The sequence below is a fragment of the Pistacia vera genome, unplaced genomic scaffold (genome assembly GCF_008641045.1).
Source record: "Pistacia vera cultivar Batoury unplaced genomic scaffold, PisVer_v2 Contig154, whole genome shotgun sequence".
Lineage (NCBI taxonomy): Eukaryota > Viridiplantae > Streptophyta > Magnoliopsida > Sapindales > Anacardiaceae > Pistacia > Pistacia vera.
Genome location: NW_022195619.1, coordinates 83,925 through 105,953, shown reverse-complemented (window position 1 = coordinate 105,953; position 22,029 = coordinate 83,925). Strand labels below are relative to the sequence as shown.

The window sequence follows — 22,029 nt, the reverse complement described above, 5'->3', positions numbered from 1 at the left end:
TTTCAGTTTAGATTGCATTGATCACACCCCCTTTCGTTACTCTGTTGTCCTGTTTATTGTTTAGGGTTTTATTGTATTTTTCTATTGTTTTCATTGTGGCTATTGGCATAGAATATAGGATTTAATCGAATCGTTCCCTATGGGATCGACCCTTGCTCACCCTATATAAAATTTAGTAGTTAGGTTAGTAAGGTTAATTAATTTGGTGCACTCGGCACGCTACCACTTGGACAATATCAAATATCCCAGATCTTTTAAATATGGCATGTACAGTCATTCACATATCAACAATCCCCTTAAGCTGGTTGTTTATAAATTTTATAAACTCCGAGCTTACCCAATAAATATGAATGTTGCCTCTAACATAATGGCTTTGTGAATATGTCTGCTGGCTGATCTATGGTTTAGATGTGTTCTAATTTTATTATGTCTTCCTGTATCTTGTCTCTGATAAAGTGGCAATCAATCTTTATATGCTTTGTTCTTTCATGGAAGATTGGATTGGCTATGATGTCGTTAGCTGCCTTATTGTCATAGTACAGTTTAATTGGTGTTTCCACTTGTAGGTTTAGATCCTTTAACAGTCCTAGGATCCATGTGACCTCACATGTGGTTTTGGCCATGGCTTTCTATTCTGCTTAAATTGATGAGAGTGATATGGTAGTTTGCTTCTTTGTTTTCCATTAGATATGAGACTCTCCAAGTTTAATATAGAAACCAGTGAGGGATCTTTTTGTCATTGGACATGAACCCTAATCTAAGTCGTAGTACGTAGTGATGTTGAGATCTCCTTTCCTTGGTAAGAAGAGTCCCAGCCTTGGACAACCCTTCAAATATTTGAGTACCTTCATTACTGCATCAATGTAGGATTGCTTTGGGGCATGCATGAACGGGCTGAGGATTTGAACTGCATAGTTGATATCTGGTCGAGTCATGGTAAGGTATATGAGCCTTCCGACAAGTCGTTGATAGTTGGAACTATTTTCTAATAATGGATCAATTTCGGGATTCTAGCTTTTCTCATCATATTCTTGTGTGGTGAGCTTAACATTTTATTTCACACAAATAACGCTTGGCTTGCATGCAGCTAGCCTTGAATCTACAATGAGTTCAAGCACATACTTCCGTTGGCTGAGGGATATTCCTTCTGAGGAATGAGCAATCTTGATACCTAGGAAAAACTTTGGTGCCTCTCGATCTTTAATGTGGAATGTACTATGAATATAGTCTTTTAATTTTGTGATTGTTTTCTCATCATTTCCTATAACAACAATGTCATCAACATAGACTACTGAGGAAAGACTCACCCTTTTGTTTGAAGAATAAGGCATAATCATGCTTGGATTTAGTGAATCCAATGGCTGTGAGAGCTTCTGTAAACTTTGCATTCCACTGTCGTGATGCTTGCTTCAACCTATATAAAGATTCATGCAACCTACCTATATAAAGATTCATGCAACCTACATACAAGATTCTCCTTTTGATTGTGAAGACCAGGAGGAGTATCCATATAAATTTCCTCATTAAGATCCTCATGGAGAAAGGCATTATGAACTTCCATCTGGTGGAGTGACCAATCATGGTGAGAAGCAACAGAAAGAAATGCACGAACAGTGACATGTCTGGCTACAGGTGAGAAGGTTTCCTGATAGTCAAACCCTTCCCATTGAGTGAAGCCTTTTACAACAAGGTGAGCTTTGTACCTTTCAATGGAACCATCAGCACGACATTTGATTTTGTAGACCTACTTACAACCAATAGGATTACTATGTGAGAGTTGTGAAACGAGGTCCTATGTGTGATTGTTGACTAAAGCATTTAATTCTGCCTCCATGGCTTGACACCAACAATCATGTTGAAGGGCATCAGAAAAGGTGACTGCTTCCCGACCAGTGGAAATATTGCTCATGCAGGATCTGTGGCCAGAGGATAATCTGTCAAAACTAACATAATTAGATATAGGATAAGTAATACCGTAATACCTTCCATAGTGGAACAGATGTAATCAACTGTCCATACAAGTGGCCAGGTAACTCTAGAGGACCGTCATAGAGGAATAGTGTCTAGTGAAGGAGTGTGAGGGCCCAAATCTAGAGGTGGAGAAGTATCCTGAGTGAGACCTGGAGTGGACAAATCCGTGGCATGGGGAGATTCCAGAGGTGCATCAAAAATTGTAGTCTTGATGCGAATCAAGAGTGAGAGCATGATCAAACTTTGGCTGAGCAATCAAAATGGGAACCACGGTGATGGGAGTGTCTGGCTAGTGATCCAATGGTGCATGCACCAATAGAGGGGACAAAGTAGTACTATTTGAGAAGGGAAAAATTCCCTCATGGAAAACATCTCTACTAACAAAGAACTTGTTAAGTTGGGGATCATAAAGATGATACCCTTTCTAGAGCATAAAATACCTCATGAAAATACATTTCCTGGCACGAGGAGCCCACTATTGTGGAGTAACAAAAACAACCAAAAACTTGTAAGTGAGTGTTATCATGTATCTTTCCAAATAGTAATTCAAAAGAAGTTTTACCTCTAATAACCCATGTAGCATGCGATTAATGAGATAAGTGGCAGTAATCACACATTCGCCCCAAAAGGTGGACAGAATATGGGCTTGGTGTTTGAGGGCTCGGGCTACTTCTAAGAGGTGACGGTCGTTCAACAATCCCATTTTGTTAGGGAGTATAAGTACAAGAATTCTCATGGAGAATTTTGTGGGAAAGGAGCAAGGAAGAACACAACTGGTTGAAAAATTCTAAAGCATTGTTAGTCCTAACCCTTTGATCCTGTGTATTGAATTGTGTTTGGACCATAGAGAGGAAGTTGAGGATGAGAGAGAAGGTTTGATCTTTGGATTACATTAGGAATATCCAAGTTCCTCATGAAAAATCATCCACTACTGTTAGGAAAAACCTGGATCCATCATGATTAGGAACAAAGCATGGGCCCAGATATCAAGATGGATTAGGGCAAAAGGTTTTTTAGTGGAGGATGTGCTAATGGGAAAACTTGTTCTTTGTTGTTTAGCAATGAGACAAATTGAAAAATTTGAGTGAGGTATATAGATGCACTGTGACCCAATCTTTTATGCAAAACAGAGAATTATTATTAATATTGGCATTACAATAATAGTCTTTATTTCTAGGAAAAAAAAGAAAAAGGCTCCCAATAGCAGAGACCATGGTGGGCCTTACCCAAGCCCATCTGTTTGCCAATCTAAGGGTCCTAAATGGTACACATATTAGGAAGGAATTGTAATATGCAAATATTATCATTGCAAAATTCGGATACAGAAAGAAGATTAAAATTGAAAGCAAGGACAAAAAGGATATTTCTGAGAACTATGCTTTTAGTCAGATTGACTACCCTTGTATGAGTCGCTAGAGCAATATTACCATTTGGCATCTTAACAGATAATTGTGGGATGTTGTTTATGTGTGACTAGAAATATTTAAGGTCGCAAATTATGTGATCACTAGCCCCTAAGTCAATAATCCCTAAATCATGGGATATTGAATTGCTGAAACAGAAAGATATACTCGCATAACTAGCAGAAGTGTTGTTTGTTGGGAGTTGATTCAGCATCTGGATGAGTTGAGTGATTTGTTCAGGCTTGATTAAGGGTGGTTGGTCTTCTGATCCCGATGTGGTTGTGGCACTCACACTACTCGTGGTAGGATTGCCACTATTGTCCTTAGGGTAACCATGTAATTTCCAACAATTCCTCATTTTACAATAGTCACAGTACATTTTTTTTTACCTGATCGGGATGATCCTGAGCCATTGGATCCATTCTGAAAGTTGCCAAGGTATGGGTCATTAGATGAGTTCCCAAAAAGTTGACCAGATTGACTATTGACTTGGTTGACTGCTTGCTAGCCATTGGATGATTTGGAATGATCTTGGCCATTCATTCCTTTATATAAAACTTTTTCCTTTTCTTTTTCATTTGAAAACCCTAGGCGTAGCCCTTCCCCTTTGGTTTCTCTATCAGCGATAAAGGCCATGGACTTACCTAATTAATCGTGGTGATTCCATGGAGGTCAGGCATTGAATCACGTCTTAGACAGCTAGCTGATACACACGATAGAGCGACAATGGCGAGGTGGTGGCTAGCATCTGCGTGCAAAAAGCCAGAAAGTTGTTCAATCCGAGGAGAAACTAGATCAACCTATCTTGTTCCTTGATCTGTTGGAACTGCTAAAAGGTTTACAGTGGTCCACGAAGAGGATCGACGACTACATTAAGTTCATGCCATACGGCCGAGAGGCGATTGTAGTAGACCATCATGGTCTGATTTTGCTCTTTGCTGAAGTGAGAAGATCTTGGTCAGATCTAACTAGCCATACATTTCCTTAATAAATTGCCAGAGTTCTTTGACAATTTCTGTTGGGGGCAAACCGACAACAACCTCCTCGGTCAAGGAGTTGTCGATCCATGAACGGACCAGCATGTTGCATCTGATCTAATGTTTGTGGAGATGAGGCTCTGTCGGCGGTGCTACGGTGCCATCTATAAAAACATCTTTGTCTTTGATGATGAGTGCCCGTCAAAAGTCACAAGCCCATGTCTCATAGTTTTCTGCACCAATGAGGACTTGTTTAACCAAAACAAGTTCTGGTCCATCAGATGGTGAGGAGTAAAGAGGATCTCCAAGCTTCAACCGGCAAGATTGGGGTTGCATAATCTGGAATTGGAAGGGAAATGAGTTTGGGCTCGTTTAGCCTGAAAACGCAAAAGGAAATGTCATTGGGTTGGGCCTGGTTTGGTTGACTTGGTTAGGTTGCATATTTGGGCTTATTTAAGTGTTTGGCCTGGTTTGGCTGGTTTGGTGTGGGTTAGTTTGGCTATTTTCTAAATCAGAGCCCATATTTGGTGTGTTAGGCCTAATTGGGGTTGTTATGGTTTTCTGGTTTGGATCCATTTGGTTTTGGGGAACTAATCCTAGAGTTTGTTTTGCAGGGACAGGAGTTGGATTAGAGAGATGCAACAAGGAGAGGAGTTGGTTAGGAAACCCACTCTGATACCATGTAAGAATCTAGTATTAGAGTGGCACAAAGAGGTAGCAAAGTTACTGAAGAGTTCCAAGAAGAATAAGAGAGGCAAGAGAAGCAACCTTAGTTGCAAAGTATGCCGAGAGAATACAAGCAAGAAAAGATAGTTGAGTAATTTGTGTATATTGTATTTCATGTAAAGAGTGTTACAATTTATACAATTGTAAATGTAACATGTAAGGAAAGCAAATAAAACGAATAAATGCAAATCAATACATACAAGGCAACAATATAATTCTAGCTGGGCTACCATACTTGGACAATATCAAATATCCCAAATCTTCTAAATATGGCATGTATAGTCATTAACATGTCAATAGGGTTTGAAATCGGAAGATTAAATTCCTAGATTTTGATGTGAGTTTTGATTTAATCTTGTTTATGTGTGAGGTATGGGTTAATTATTTGTTTTTTTAAGTTGGGTTTGACAAATTTTGGTTAGTTATTGAGTTAATTTTGAATGGGTTTAAAGAATTGATGAAACCCTAAGTTGTAGAGATTTGGGGATTTGGTTCAATTTTGATATATATGTTAACTGTTTGATACTTAGAGTTGGATTTGATGAGTTTTTATGGGTTTATAAGTTGAATTTTATTGGGTTAGCATAAATTGTTTGATAAGTCTAAGTTATAAGATTTGGGACTTCGGTTTATAGTTAATATTTTGACCCCACTGACTAAAAATTCTGGCTACGTCCCTGCATGAGAGCTTGTTGTTGAGTCTTGCCTATTGATAGCCTTGCGCAATATGGGGAATAAAGTATCAAGTATTCAAACTTAGACAATTAGATGAGAGGTTTTGGAGGATCTCCTGTTTGTATATGTTAAACTTCATATTAATGTGTGATCCTTATTTCATAGTTCAAGCTCTTAAGTTGAACAGTTTATCAAAATGACACACATTATACTCAAATCGATTATCTTAATTTATTAGGTCACCCTCAGCAGGAAAAAAAGTGGTACTAAATTAGATTAGATTGGATATAACTGGATAAACAATAGTACTTATATATATTGTCTACTTCGGACCATATTAAAGATTGATGATATTTTGTCATGAAAGTTGATTTTTTTTTTTTTTTTTTTTTTTTTTTTTTTTTGGGTGACCGAAAGTGTCTAGACTATTTTGCATATACCTCAACTAATCCCCCGAGGCCTAGAAGTTAACAACTAGGTAAACCTTCCAATGACCACCCCTATTACCGAAAGAAATTGAACTCAATACCTCTTGAGTAATACACTTCAGAGTCCCTATCACCTCACCCAGCTGGCCACGGGTGGTGAAAGTCAGATGTTAATGGATGGATTGATGATTAGTCTATTTTAATTTTAATTTATCAAAGATAGAGGATAATGTTAAAGAAAGTTAGGTTATGACAACAGTTAAATTCAAGCAATAAATTCGTAGACATATGTAGGACAACCCTTGTGAAGACATTCAATGCATGAATCAAGTCTTTTTAATTTGAAATTCTTAAAAAAGGAAACAGAGTTCCAACATCAAAGTAAAGAGATGTCAAAATTATCACTCCCTCTTGAAGCATATTTTGTTTGGATTAACAATGAAATACATCTTGTTATAGAACTTGATTCAATGAATCAGTACCATAGATTAACTATTCTTTGTACTAATTGTATTCTCGACTCAAATTTATAGTCTGTTCATTTTCTATCTCATTTCAAATTTTCTTGTATTTTTTCATTGTAAGACATGAGATATCTATTCACAAAGTGAATTTGATTTAATAATATAAATACATTGCAAGCGTTAGAAGTTGAATTTGTCCCACATCGTCAAATTAGTAGACTGTTATGGTGTATATACATATGCAGTTGGACTCCCTCCTCTCATAAACTAGCTTTTGTTTTGCCGCTGTTTGACTTGAAAGCCGGACCTTTCTTCTCTATTCACGTAAGCTAATGCAAAATCAATTTTATTTGTTCTTTACAAAAAGATGCATTTCGACTCAAAAGGAAACTAACCAAGAAAACGAGTTAAAATTCTCTAAAGACGTATTGATGATTATTATTATTGGATAAATACACCCATGATGAAGGGGTGTGAGAAGTGGTAACTGCCTTTGGTAGTTTCTCACGAACCGTTCCCATATAAAAGGAAGACTTTTCCTTTTAGAAAAGGTTACACACTGTCACTCTCAAATATTCAAAAGGAAAATACGCTCTCTCTCTCTAGAATTTGGAAAACAGAAACATTCTTCGTGGTTTTCTTCCAGATTACTTTGTTGCTTCAGAGATAAGGAAAGGAGGTATTTATGCTGTGTAAATTCGTTGTAGTTCATTTATATACAAATGTGATTGCAATGGTGACTATGATCTTGGGATTATGTTAGGGTATATGTTATTCTATATAGTTTCCAACAATTATAATTTGATTTAATAATATAAATATATTGCAAGCGTTAGAAGTTGAATTTGTCCCATATCGTCAAATTAGTAGACTGTTATGGTGTATATATATATGCAGTTGGACTCCCTCCTCTCATAAACTAGCTTTTGTTTTGCTGCTGTTTGACTTGAAAGCCGAACCTTTCTTCTCCATTCAGGTAAGCTAATGCAAAATCAATTTTATTTGTTCTTTACAAAAAGATGCATTTCGACTCAAAAGGAAACTAACCAAGAAAACGAGTTAAAATTCTCTAAAGACGTATTGATGATTATTATTTCTTTGTTTTTAATATAAAAATTTCAATCTATAGTGGTGAAGAAAGTTAAGTTATTAAAACCCTAAGAGGCTGGCTTGACAGTCAAGGTTTTCTCCTTTCCTTGAGTTTTTTGGTTCAAACCTTGGGGCCACTACCACAATAACATTGTAGCTTACTTAGTTCTTTGGGCTTGTAGTATGTTTGATGGATTCGGAAGATTAGTTGAAGTGCACGTAAACTGGCCCAGACATTCTAGTTACCAAAAAAAAAAAAAAAAAAAAAAAAAGTTAGGTTGTAACATGTTATAGTACCACCACATGGAAAATGAGTGTTATTAATGAATAATAATACCTATATAGTCCAAAAACATTAATTGTGATTAATTGTCTGAATCTGTGAAAACGAAGCAGTGGTCCTATATTAAATATGTCGATTCACCTCTTCCTTGTGAAGCATATTTTTGTGTGGTTTCTAAAACCCATACGTATCTAAGATCACCTTATACTGCTTCATTCAATGATCGTATGAAAAACGAGCCAAAATTCTCTACAAATGTATTTTTGTAATTATAATTTATGAAGAAATGTGATAATGGAATAAAGTTAGCTAGGTTACAACAGAAAATTCAAATTCAACTGATAAATTTGTTCTTATATATAGGACCACCGCAAGGAGATTCTTGGATGTTTATGCAAAAGATGAACCAGTGGTCCACAATCAAGCAAATGAGAATTCAAAGATTTTTTCTTATTATTCATATATAGTAGATACATATGATCTCGTTTTAGTAATTATTTAAATGAATTTATTTTTTTTGTGCTACGAGATTTGCAATGAGAAATATACATTTGAGATTAATAAAGCAAGAATAAAGTCACATCATACAAAAAGACACGATATTTACGTGGTTTGATATAACCCGTCTACATCCACGAATAAGAGAAATCCACTATAGCCAATACATAATTAACAGAGCTCAACTTAGTGTTTAGAGCGGAAACAATCTTACAATCCTAGTTTCTAAGACACTTTACATGTTTAACAACTCTTACATCCAATATTTGTACTCTCTGAATTGGTTTTCTAATCTTGAATTGATTCTCACCCCTATATTTATTAGTAGTATAGGAGACATTTTATTTCTAATAGGATTAATATTTTAATTTCTACTATGACTTATAATTCTATTCCTATTTATAATCGTATTCTTTATTAAATAATTTTCTTAAAGACATACACTATTTTTAGAACAAATAGGAAAACAAGTCATAATATCTGAACATGCTATTCATCTACCAACGGTATATATACACAGTAGTCACCTACCACATTTATGACTTACCTAGTCCATTTGGCTTGTATAGTGTTCAATGAAACCTTAGGATTAGTTAAAGTACACTTAAGCTAACTTGGACACTCCAATTATAAAAAAAAAAATAATAAATAACAAAGTTTGCTAAGTTATAACAAAAATTTAAATTGAATTGATAAATTTGTACATGTATACAGGACCACCAATCAAAATACATATAATCCAGAGACAATATTAACTCTAATTCTTGGAAGTTTATGCAAAAGACGAACCAGTGGTCCACCATCAAGCAAATGTCAATTCAGAGAAAAAAAAAATCTTATTATTCATTGTAGATACATGTGATCTCGTTTTGGTTGTACTTATTTAAATGAATTTAATTTTGTTGTTCATCTACCAATGGTATGTATATATAGAGGATAACGTATATATAATCGGAAAAGCACATGAAAATGGGAACTCTTTTTGCAATTTATATGAAACTTATAAATCAAATTCATAAAATAGAGACATCTTGAGAAAATAAAAATGGTGTCTTACTTGACTATTTACATGTGTAATCCTTTCTGGCACCATAAAACCCTAGCTAGCAACCAAATGTAGAAATTAAACCACGTGATAATGGTGCAGAGATTTTTTTTTTCTTTTTTTAAGAAAAAAGATCTAACAGCAATACCACTATAAATATGAGCAAGAGGGAAGGCTCAAAGCAAAGAAAACAGCTACAAGTGTGTAATTGTGGAGTTGTGTATTTAGTGATGGCAAGTCGAAGCAAGTTTGTTCTCTACGTAATTGTTACATTTTATGTAACCCTTTCTAGCGTGACGGAATCTTCTGATATTAAAACTCATAAGCTCTTGTTTGTCTTTGGAGATTCACTCTTTGACACAGGCAACAATCCGTATCTTCCCGCAAATGAAGGTAGGTTTCCTACGGGGACTCTTTGGCCCTACGGGATCACCTTCTTTGACAAGCCCACTGGAAGAATCTCTGATGGCCGTCTACTCCCTGACTTCATTGGTATGTACATAAGGCTAGCTAGCTGGTTAGAAACGGATGCAGAATAAATAATTACTGTTATCAGAATTACTTTGGGAAGACATTAATGTAATAATAATATTCTAAAATATGAACTTGGTTACTGGCTGCAGCCACTAATGCAAAATTGAGACTACCAGTACCATACCTGGAGGAAGGAGGTGTATTTATTGATGGAATCAACTTTGCTTCAGCCGGGGCAGGTGTTCTTGGCGAGAGTGAGACGGCGGTAATCTCTTCTTCTTCTTCCTCAATGTGTTTCATGTAATGTATATATATTTAAATGCTTTTGTACATGTTTCAGATTAACCTTGGAGTACAATTACAATATTTCAAGACCGTCGTAAAACAATTGGAACAGATATTAGGCCACGAGGAAGCCAAAAGTCTTTTGCACAGATCGGTGTTCTTGTTCAGCATAGGAGGCAACGACTACATGAGGTTTAACATGAACAGAGATCCTACTCTTTCCGAGCAGGTTGAACTTGTAGGGCAGGTGATGGGTAATTATACAGCTGCACTCGAAGTAAGATATATCCTAACCCTTCAATAATATATATATATTAACTTAATGTACATATAATTATATATATTTTTGCAATTTTTGTAGGAATTTTATGCTCTAGGAGTAAGGAAAATTGGGTTCCAGAATGTTGGACCTTTGGGTTGCATGCCAAATGTCAGACAAAGAACCAATAATGTAGAGGTTGATTGTGTAGATAGATTCATGAGCCAGGCAACATTGCACAACAGTTTCCTAGCTACTGTCCTGGAGCAATTTGAGCTTAAACACCCTGGTTTCAAATATGCATTATTTGATTACTACAATGCTCTTCGTGACAGAACTCTTCATCCCACAGAACATGGTAATTATCAATGCATCAATCAATCATTTTTTTTTATCGTACGTCTTTAATTAATTGGCAAGATTATTATTAAATTGATTATGGTTTTTTGTTGATCTTCCTTCAGGCTTCAAGGTAGGAAATGTTGGATGCTGTGGCAGTGGAGCACTGAATGGAGAAAATTGCAGTAGTACTCAGGAACCTTTCAATTTGTGCGAAGATGTGAATGAGTATGTGTATTTTGATGGGGGTCATCATACTGATAGAGCCAACTTTCAACTAGCACAGCTGATGTGGAAAGGACCAAAACATGTCACAGGACCTTGTTACAATGTCGAGATGTTGTTTAATCTCTAAATATATGGAGGCTCGGAGAGCTCTAATTAAATAAAGGGGATGCATACATGTAATATGTCATGTTCCCAGAAAAATAAGGTGATTGGGATTTCTAGTCCATAGCCATAGGTCTAGGACTTGTGTGAGAAAGTTCTCTCGGGATATCTGATCTTGAGATTGTTGTTAATTTCTAGTTTTCATTTCAGTAACTTCAAAAAAATCTCTGAGCATCATTTCAAATTTTCATTTCCATTTATTTTGTCATGTCAGTTTGTATACAAATCTTTGTAAGATTTGTTTGTACATCTAGTATTATTATAATATATTAACGATCAATATGATAAGTCAGCAATTACATTGATGACGATGAACGATAGTACGTTTAATGTTCGTATCTCATAGACCACAGAAAATATTTAACATACTCACGTTGTTAAGTTAACTTGACACAAATTAATTCTTGGATGAGTATATAAAGACAGAAGTACGAAAATATTGTGTGTCAAAAGTAGACAATATCTTATCCAAAACTTGTGGTGTCGATCAAACATTAATTATTTTTCTTAAATAATTTACTTGAATGGCTCATGAATGAAACAATCTAGATTAATACGAAACCAAAAAAACAGTAAACACACACAAACCACAAATAGTAAAGAGAAAGAAGAAATACACGCGATTTACCTTGGTTCACCCAATTAACAGGCTACGTAATACTGCCTCACCTTTTTCCTTTACAATAAATGTTATTTGCCCTACAATTTGCTATCACACTCATACTAAGAAAAAAGAATATTTATATACTGAGTTTAAAAGACTAAAACATAATATTACAAGGATTCATATTCCTAAACCCAAACCCAATAATGAAATAATAACTTAGAAAAATCGTTCAACGGCTCTTCATAAAAAAAGCCCAAACTGTCTACAGGCCCAAAGGCGTTACCCCTTATTGTTGAAGTGATCGACAACTCCAACAATGAGGACCTATTCCCATCTTAATATTGAAGATGAGGACAAATATATATTTCTCATTAGCCAAACACAAATAGAGGAGAAATCAGTTATTTAAAAGTTTTAAGTGGCCTTTGAACCATACCATAAAGATGATTCTTCAAATAATTTACAAAATAACCCAAATTCTACTTGTTTGTAAGAAACAAAAAGCTTAACACATCAAACAGTGCCCACTACCGGTTAAAGTGGCATGGCCCCCAAGCCCACATTCAGTATCCATAAGTCAAACTTTGCTTCTTATATTCACACTCTCCACTCACCATTTTAAAAGCAATTGCCATGTGACCACCACCACCAAATATTGATTAATGGTTCTTATTTGCAAACTACAACAGGATTCAATGGCAAGTCTGAGATTCTTTTGTTGAGGGATACTCTTACTTGTAAGTATTCTTCTTAATCCAATTAGTTGCCATGCTCAGTCAAATCCTGGAGCTGCAACACGTAAAGCCTTGTTTGTGTTTGGAGACTCCTTGTTTGATCCTGGCAACAACCAGTATCAAAATGACAGCAGAAAATTAGGAATTGCAACAACCTTTCCTTATGGAGAAACCTACTTCAAACGCCCCACTAGAAGACTTTCTGATGGCCGCACAGTGCCTGATTTGATTGGTACAAAACATTAATAATGTTAGCTAGTCAATTGCTTCAATTACTTGATGTATCAATGAATTAATTTGAGTGAATTTTTATAGTTTATACTGTTGAAAAATGGCTTTTAGCAAAGTCACATGGGGTAGAAATGATAATAGAGACAGGTTTAAGGACTTATTTGTAATAAGCTAAAAAAAGTTAGTTTGTCCCACATTAAAAAGTAATGAAAAGTAGGAAACTTTTGAGGCCTATATATAAAGACCCAAATTATTGTTATTAGGCATCCCAAGTTGTAATTCCGTTATACTTCTTTTGTTTAGGGTTCTTTCTTTAAGAACCCTTTAGTTTATAAGTTTTTTGTATCTCCCCTTTGTTTTGGGTATTTGTTGTATTGCCCAAGAGTTTGTAATATTATTTGGAGATAGTGGATTTTTCTTTTGTAGCGCCCAAGGATGTAGGTTTTAATACTGAACCTCGTTAATTCCTGGTATTCTTTAATTTTACATTTAATTTTGGCAATTTATTTATGTTTTACTACTTGTTATTATTATATTCAATAGCTAGCGTTAGAGTTTATGTTTCCGTTGTATAACATATACTTCATTAAATTGTTGTAGCCCAGTTTGCCAATTTGCCTATACTTGCACCATACCTGCAACCGGGTGCTCATCAATTCACTGATGGGGCAAACTTTGCTTCTGCTGGAGCTGGAGTTCTTGATGAAACTCATCCTGGAACTGTATGCATCTTTGTTTTCTGTATTTTGTATAAAATTAAGGAATATATATAATCTGAACAGAAAATTTAACCTATTTGTGTCTCTTTTTTGCAGATACGTCTGAGGTTGCAGCTAAGCTATTTTAAGGATGTGGCGAAATCACTGAAGCAGAAACTAGGTGAAGCAGAAGCCAATAGGGTGTTGAGGAATGCGGTTTATTTGTTTAGCATTGGAGGCAATGATTACTTCAGCTTTTCTCAGACAAGCCCCAGAGCTTCTCAGTCCTCCAAGGGTCAATATGTTAAAATAGTCATTGGAAACTTAACATCTGTGCTCAAAGTAAGTCATTTGTCAGAGTTTTAAACTTAATTTTGTAATATTAAGATGATAACTAAGAGTTCATGTTGTAAATTTGCTGCAGGAGATATATAATATAGGAGGGAGGAAAATTGCATTTCAAAATGCAGGGCCATTGGGTTGCCTACCAGGAATGAAAGCTTTTGATCCTAAGCTTGGAAGTGCTTGCTCTGAGGAACCCTCATCACTAGCAAGACTACACAACAGATATCTAGCTATTGTCCTTAAGAAGCCATCAACCCAGTTCCCAGGATTCAAATATGCAATATTTGATTACTACAATGCACTTGGTGACAGAGTTGCTTGCTAACCCTTCAAAATATGGTAAGTTATGGCCTCAACTTTCATTAAACATGCAATTAATTTTTACATAATCTGTGTTGTAATTTGTTTTCGGGGTTTTATGTTGTGAAGGATTCAAAGAGGGGAAGGCTGCATGCTGTGGCAGTGGACCTTACAGAGGAATGAATTGTGGGAACGCAATAAATGGAACTCAATCCTTTGAGTTATGCAGTAATCCTGGAGAATATGTTTGGTTTGATGGTGGGGATACTACAGAAAGAGCTAACACTCAACTAGCTAAGCTGCTTTGGAATGGAGCACCACCAGTCACAGGGCCTCACAATATGAAACAACTTTTTAATCTTTGATTATTAGACTATCTTGTATGCCTATTCAGATTATGCAGTCTGATTAGTTTCAATAAAATTCTTCAGTAACTTGCTCTGGAATCAATCAAATTTCCCTGACAAAACTTTGCCATCTATTATGCTAGCATATTACTAACATGACTCGTCTTTATCAAAGTCGTTTTCACCAAGTCTGAAGTCAACCTATGAAACTTCAAAGGCACATGAATAAATGTGAACATCCTGACAATGCTGTGAAACGTTTCTTCCAATCTCATCAATACGCGTGGGGTGGACTGTGGAGCTATTAATTGTTGTTGAAGTTGTAACATGAATAAGCACATCTTCATTTAACAAATTATGTAAAAGTCTCAGTCTCAGATTAAACAAACTCCTGTTGACATGTTTATTTTCCCACTATAATCTTCAGTAGCTTTCCCTGGAATAAATCTTATTTTTCTCTTGTATTACCTCAGTTCCTGCGTCATTCCCCGATAAACAGTCTGGATTCCACTGTGCTAGCTACCCAATTACTCTTCTTCTAAGCTTCCATAGTTTAAACTCCAAACACTTCTCATCTTTATACAAGTCGTTTTCTCTAGTTTTAACTCAAAATTTGCATCTAAGTAGTACAGATTTCTGATAAAGTTGTCTCCAAGAACAATTAATTCTTGCAAATAAACTGCCAAATCTACTAAATAAAACTCCACATATAACAATAAAATGTAATAATTTTATTAAAACAATGAGAATGCATACTACATAACTACATAACATCAATGGAATGTGCTGCAGTGCTCTAAGAATAAAATAAGCAGCTGCTCTAATCTGAATACATGTATAAGATAATACAGTGATCAAAGACTGATAACTGTTTCATATTGTAAGGCCCTGTGACTGGTGGTGCTCCATTCCAAAGCAGCTGAGATAGCTGGGTATTAGCATTTTCTGTAGTATGTCCACCACAAACCACACATATTCTTTAGGATCACTGCACACCTCAAAAGATTGTGTCCCATTTATTGTTTTCCCACAATTCATTCCTCTGTAAGTCCCACTGCCACAGCAGCCGGCCTTCCGCTCTTTGAATCCTTCACAACATAAATCATAGCCAACAAATTACAACACAGATCATGATTAAGGAATATAAGAGGAAGTAAAAATTAATTACATGGCTGATGAAAGTTGAGGTCATAATAACTTACAATATTTTGAAGGGTAAGCAAATCTATCACCAATTGCATTGTAGTAATCAAAGATGGAATATTTGAATCCTGGCAACTGGGTTGCAGCTTCTTAAGAATAACAGCCAGATATCTGTTGTGTAGTCTTGCAAGTGATGAGGGTGCTTCTGAACAAGCACTTCCAAGTGTTGGATCAACTGATTTTATCATTGGTAGGCAACCCAATTTCCCTGCATTTTGGAATGCGATTTTCCTTCCTCCCATGTGATATATCTCGTGCAGTTGAATTAACAAAATAAGTTTAGAACTGTGACAAATGTTACTTACTGTGAGCACAGATGTTAAGTTGCCATTAACTGATTTAACATATTGACCCTTGGAGGACTGAGAAGCTTTGCGGTTCATAGAGGAAAAGCTGAAGTAATCATTCCCTCCAATGCTAAACAGATAAACAGCATTCCTCGACACCTTCTTGGCCTCTTTATCACCTAGTTTCTGTTTCAGTGACTTCTCCACATCCTTAAAGTAGCTAAGCTGCAACTTCAGATGTATCTGCAAAACAAAAGAACAACAATCAAACTACTAATTCCCGCTTAAGCCTAACTTTCCACCATGGAAAAACAAGGGCTTATACCGTTCCAGGATGAGCTGCATCGAGAACACCGGCTCCAGCAGAAGCAAAGTTAGTCCCATCAGTGAATTGATGAGCCCCCGGTTGCATGTGTGGTGGGAGTATAGGCAAATTGGCAGACTGGGCTGCAACAAATCAGTGAAGTACAGAGTGTGATCAAAATTTTCTCACAGTTGCATATACTTGAAGTAATTTAAACAATTGACTGGCTAACATTATTAATGTGTTATCTCTTTTGGTCAGTCATATCTTTAGTCAATGTTGCTTCCAGAGATTTGACCAGCTGTGAAAATGTCTTTTATCTCTTTTGGGTCAATTTTTTCCCTCTTACTCGCTCTCGTACAAAAACTGCTTGACAACCTCTCCTCCCCATAGTCTTCTTCTCAGCTTCCAACTCTCTTTCACTGTAAGTTCTTTTTTTGCTTTTAGTTTATTTACTAGTTTTTTAATGCGAACTGCCAAATATAGTTTAGTGGATTTTTATTTGAAAATTTAGGGGACGCTCACAGAGTGTTTGATAGTTTAGCCCAAACTGACGCAGCGAGTTAGCGTGATAAAATAAGGTTAGCATTGGGCTACACCTTTAGAACTAGTAATAAGTCTCAATTACGGGAACTTACGTCTTAAAATTTGATATAACTCCGAATAATTCATTAAATATTCTATATCTTCAGAAAAAACAAATAATATGTTTATGTAGGGTGGTTACAATCAACCCTAACTCTAATTAAACAGGGAAATAAAATCTTACTTAAACACAAAAACTAATTAAAATAAGAGATCCCAACGGTTGACTAATTATAAAATAAGAAAGTAAAATTTAACTAAATTAAAACTTTCTAAATAAACTAAACTCCTAATTTAACACTATTTTTCCTACATCACAAACTGATGTGAAAACTTTTAGTGCACTGCTTGCGGCTTATGCGCAACAAGGGTGCGTGGATGTAGCCAAAAACCTCTTTAATGAGATGGGTCGTTTAAGAGTGGAACCCAATGTGTTGTCTTGGAATGGTATGATTGCAGGGTTTAATCAGAGTGGACATTTGAAGAGGCTCTTCTTTTTGTTTCAAAGGATACATTTTGAAGGATTTACGCCAGAGAAGCACAATGTTTCTAGTGTTCTTTCCGTTGTGGGCAACTTGGAGGATCCCAAACTTGGAATTCAGATTCATGGTTTTGTGATTAAGGAGGGTTTATTGGAGAACAAGTGCGCTAATAGTTCACTTATTAATATGTACGGAAAGTGTGGGTGTACATGGAAGATGTCCAAAATGTTTCATGAAATGGAAAATATGGATGTAAGTGATTACAATGCTTTTGTTACAGGTCTCTGTAGGAATGGTCTTGTTGACAATGCAATGGAGGTCTTTAGGCAATTCTAGAGCCAAGGAATGGAATTAAATGTTGTGTCTTGGACATCAATGATTGTTGGTTTCTCACAAAATGAGAAAGGTATTGAGGCATTGGAATTTTTTAGAGAGATGCAGATACCGAGCTAAACTGTCAAACACTTTGTCAGCGTCCCCTAAATTTTTTAAATAAAAATCCACTACACTATATTTGGCCGTTCGCAGTCTCCTAAATTTTCAAATAAAAATCCATTAAACTATATTTGACAATTCGCATTAAAAAACAAGTAAATAAAAGAAGACAAAAAAAAAAAAAAAAAGAGCTTACAGTGAAAGAGAGTTGGAAGCTGAGAAGAAGACAATGGAGAGGAGAGGTTGTCAAGCAGTTTTTGTATGAGCGAGTAAGAGGGAAAAAATTGACCCAAAAGAGATAAAAGACATTTTCACAGCTGGTCAAATCTCTGGAAGCAACGTTGACTAAAGATATGACTGACCAAATCTCAAGCAACTGATTTGTTACCACTGGTATTCAACAAATCAAACAATTAAGAAATGGTTGACACTTGTTTAGGTTACCACTGGAATTCACCAAATTTGTCTTATGTATTACCTCATTAGCTACGTCATTGCCGAATTGACACTTTGTATTCTCTTCGTGAATTGTTGCTATCATAACATCAATTAAAGTTATTAATTAACAACCTATGTATTTATATAACGCTGAAGCATTTTGTTTCTTCTGACACCACCAGGTAGGATTGATATATAATTATTATATAGGATATTATTAATTGGTTCACGTATTTACTATTTATTGGACTTGTTATAATAGAGATTATTCACATGCATTCAATTAATATATTTAATGTAAATCTTTCATATTCCTCTTTTAATTTGAGATCTTTCACATTCTTTTTTTAATTTGATAAAGATACAACATATTTTTTCATATTTATGAAATTCAATAACACACTTTATTAATCCATTAATATTCAACGTTCATTCATGCATATTAATTATTATTATTAATTAATATTAATATTTTTATACCCTTTCACATTCAATTAATTATTATTAATATTAATATATCTTTACCCTTTCACATTCAATTAAATGTTTTTTATAAAACGTATTATTATTTAATATTTAATATAAATCTGAAAATTTTAAACTCATCCAATAACAATAAAACATTTAAATCAAAATAACCATAACCAATAACATGCAAATACTTACTAAAAAATATCAAAAGTCATATTAATTAGCAATAATCCAATTACATTGAACATAACACGAACAGTTGTTGTAATCATTAATTATCATATAATATTACTTAATGACATCTAAAGCTATATAAGAGTAGAGAATTCAACAATCCATACACCTTCAAATATTTCTTTCATTTCACACAGATACCATTAACAAATGGAAGACAAAGAACCAACTATTGCCAATCCAAAATCCAAACAAACAGAAGCATGCAGTATATAACATCAACTAATTACTCTTATATTCCTTTGACCTATCTACTTTTACATGTCAATTTTTTTATTTTTAGCAGGTCAAGCAGCAACATCAGATGGTTCGTCTGAACTGGAAGGTATTCTACAAAACCTTAAAGTCACGCTGGACAAACTCAACACTGCCAGAGTGATGAACAAAGATATAATAAATGTTTTGTTAGAAATAACAGGCTCAACCATACATGTAATTTTGATTTACGGAAAGGTGAATCCCTGATTATTGTTCCCACTGAATGATGATACCAGAAGCTAATAGCAATACCGTTTATTCTACAGTTAACGCATAATTCTACATTTCTATTTTACACCTTTTAATCCATTTCTTAAAGATTCCATTTCATTGTATAACTTAATGGGTTGGATTTAAATTTTAAAGTTTTTTAATTAAGTAGTGAATAAGTTTCTCAACAATTGAACTTAAACTTATTCTATATGGGTTGAATGATTCATTTCTTTGTATAATTCAATGACTTAGATTTAAATATTGATTTTTTTTATATGTTCCTTAAAATGACATGAGAACTAAACGTCTACAGTTGTTTTTGTTCTCAGAATGATCCAAAATTGTCTTTTTGCAGATTGGCTATATGGCGATATGTGGGATTGGTTCCAGTACGGGTTTGGAGGGTGTTGAGAGATGGAGTTTAAGTGGGAATTTGTCAACAAGTCTGATTAGTAGGCAGTTTGTGGGAAGTCAAAGTCATGTGTGATGTTTCAGAGGAGAAGTTTTGGAGTTCAGTGTTCATCTTCGAGGAAAGTTGTTTCTCGAGTTGAATCTGAGGTTGTTTCTGTGGAGGAAGAAGAGTCAGGGCATGTTATGAGGTTCAAGATGTTTGATTTCAAGATTCCTGGTCTTGTTAGCCTTGGCCTTGCTAGGCGGGTATGTTTGTGAGAAGAATTCAAATGTTTATTGGAAATTTGACGGCGGTGTTTGATTGTTTTTGTGATTTAATTGAATTGGGATTTCCTGTAGGTTGATGAGGTTGTTTTTGAAGCCATTGTGAATGATTCTAACAGGTTTCATTTCTTTTTTGTTTCCTTCTCATTATTTTCTTATGATATGTTAGACTAAGGCATGAACTTATGATGTTTCTATTGTGAGATTGCAGCCCTTTGTATAATACAAGAGTTGTGCTAGAAAACTAGATGAAACGTAAGATCAATTGAGGAGTGAGTAACTTCTATTGCTACTGGTAGTGCTTTTGGGAACCAACATGGTTATTGGTGATGGCATTCTAACTCCGTCAATGTCTGGTATTATTTCTTTCATACATTACATATATTTTCCATGTGAAGTTATAGATTGATTATGGTACACAACATAATGGTATGGTGGTTTTGTCCATAGATCTCCATCAAATTGGATATGATATGTTTTAGCTACTGTACAATATATTAGCTTCCAAGAATTGCACAACTTTCTCTTCCTTTGTCACATTTAATGCATATACAGTATGTGTTTATGTGTGTGTGTGATGGGATAAATGAGTAACATCCTTTTAATTGTTTTTTTTTTTTTTTTTTTATCATAAATGAACTTGATTAGTTCTCAATCCCAGCAGCTTACATGATGGAAAGTAGAGACCATATTCGAAAAGTAATCTTTTCTTTTATAGAGTAAAAATTTGATGATTTATGTGCCAACTTAGTGCAATCTTAAAAGCACTTACTCTTTAAGTTTTCTTAATGTCTAAATGCAGTTGAATTTTTTTTTTTTCTTGGTGCTTTTATGCAACCAAACTAAATTTAGTAACCCATTATTTTCTTTGAGTATAAACTCAAACTTCTTGCAAAAAGAGTTTTTCAAATAGAAATTTTTAAGTTTTTAGTGAACTTTTGCGTAGAACTTAAGTTTGGATTAAAACATATGTGGATGTTTGACAAATTCTTGGATATTCATATTCATATTTGGCTAATTTGACTAACCTCTTGACTTGAGGACGAACTAAGCTCCAGCATCAAGCTCTTTAGAGAATCAATGATGCCTGTTTCATTATCAGTTTTTGATATATTCATGGAGCTTGGAACTATAGTTCCCATCTTTCTCTCTGTGCTTGACTAAGAGTTGTTCCACCTACAACAACAACCTATACACCACCTGTTGAGCAACTGGAAGTGGTCATTCCAAGTGTAGCCAGCCATTGCCCCACTCACAGGTGCTTACTTTAAACCATTGTTTGTTTATGAAATTTCATAATATTACTGATTTATTTCTGAACGTAAATTGATTCAGTTTTGATTCCTTTATTATGCAGTCAACCTTTGGCAGTGATGGTCACAGTGAGCATTGATGGGGGTGACATTCGGAATAATTTAATGAACACTTCTTTTTTGGCGTAGACACAGTATGAACCATTTAAAAAATATATATATTGTCCATTTATTTTGTTTTTCTATGTCTTATAAACAATGTTATATTGCAAAGTGTTTATCAATGAAGCATATTTTATTATCAAAAAGTTGCAAACTTACATTCTTAGATAGGTTATACATGTTTTTGTTGTGGACTCTATAGCCAGTAATAGTTTGTGTTTTGTGGCGAATAGAGTTTGTGTTGGATGATGAAGGATGACAAGTTTTATTTTATTTTATTTTTGCTCATTTCATGGTGCTAGGCAGCCTTTTAAAATGGTGAAAAATTAACTGTTGGACCTCAAAGCAATGGGTATATTCCATGCAGGAACTACTAATTTTAAGAAGGGCAAACTTATCATTTCAATTATATTATTATGTACCAAATTGTTGCAAGAAAAGTGTTGCAACTCTTCTTTTGC

General features: G+C 34.9%; 1 protein-coding gene and 2 pseudogenes across 1 annotated transcript; 2 read left to right on the top strand and 1 right to left on the bottom strand.

Moving 5' to 3' along the window:
- The first annotated feature begins 9,774 nt into the window (after positions 1–9,774).
- LOC116124655 (GDSL esterase/lipase 4-like) lies at positions 9,775–11,485 on the top strand. Its single transcript, XM_031410376.1, has 5 exons — positions 9,775–10,051; positions 10,183–10,298; positions 10,374–10,595; positions 10,680–10,935; positions 11,042–11,485. The coding sequence occupies exons 1-5, from the start codon at positions 9,790–9,792 to the stop codon at positions 11,269–11,271; spliced, it is 1,086 nt and encodes a 361-aa protein (XP_031266236.1). The 5' UTR covers positions 9,775–9,789; the 3' UTR covers positions 11,272–11,485.
- A 1,090-nt stretch (positions 11,486–12,575) lies between these two features.
- Positions 12,576–14,603, top strand: LOC116124611 (annotated as a pseudogene).
- Positions 14,604–14,769: 166 nt separating this feature from the next.
- LOC116124610 lies at positions 14,770–16,753 on the bottom strand (annotated as a pseudogene).
- Between the last annotated feature and the right edge of the window lie 5,276 nt (positions 16,754–22,029).

What these genes read in the sequence shown, in the direction of transcription:
- LOC116124655 (XM_031410376.1), top strand. Translation starts at nt 9,790, where the DNA reads ATGGCAAGTCGAAGCAAGTTTGTTCTCTACGTAATTGTTACATTTTAT. An exon ending in ATTATACAGCTGCACTCGAA is followed by an intron (nt 10,596 to 10,679) that starts GTAAGATATATC and finishes CAATTTTTGTAG; the next exon opens with GAATTTTATGCTCTAGGAGT. An exon ending in TCTTCATCCCACAGAACATG is followed by an intron (nt 10,936 to 11,041) that starts GTAATTATCAAT and finishes ATCTTCCTTCAG; the next exon opens with GCTTCAAGGTAGGAAATGTT.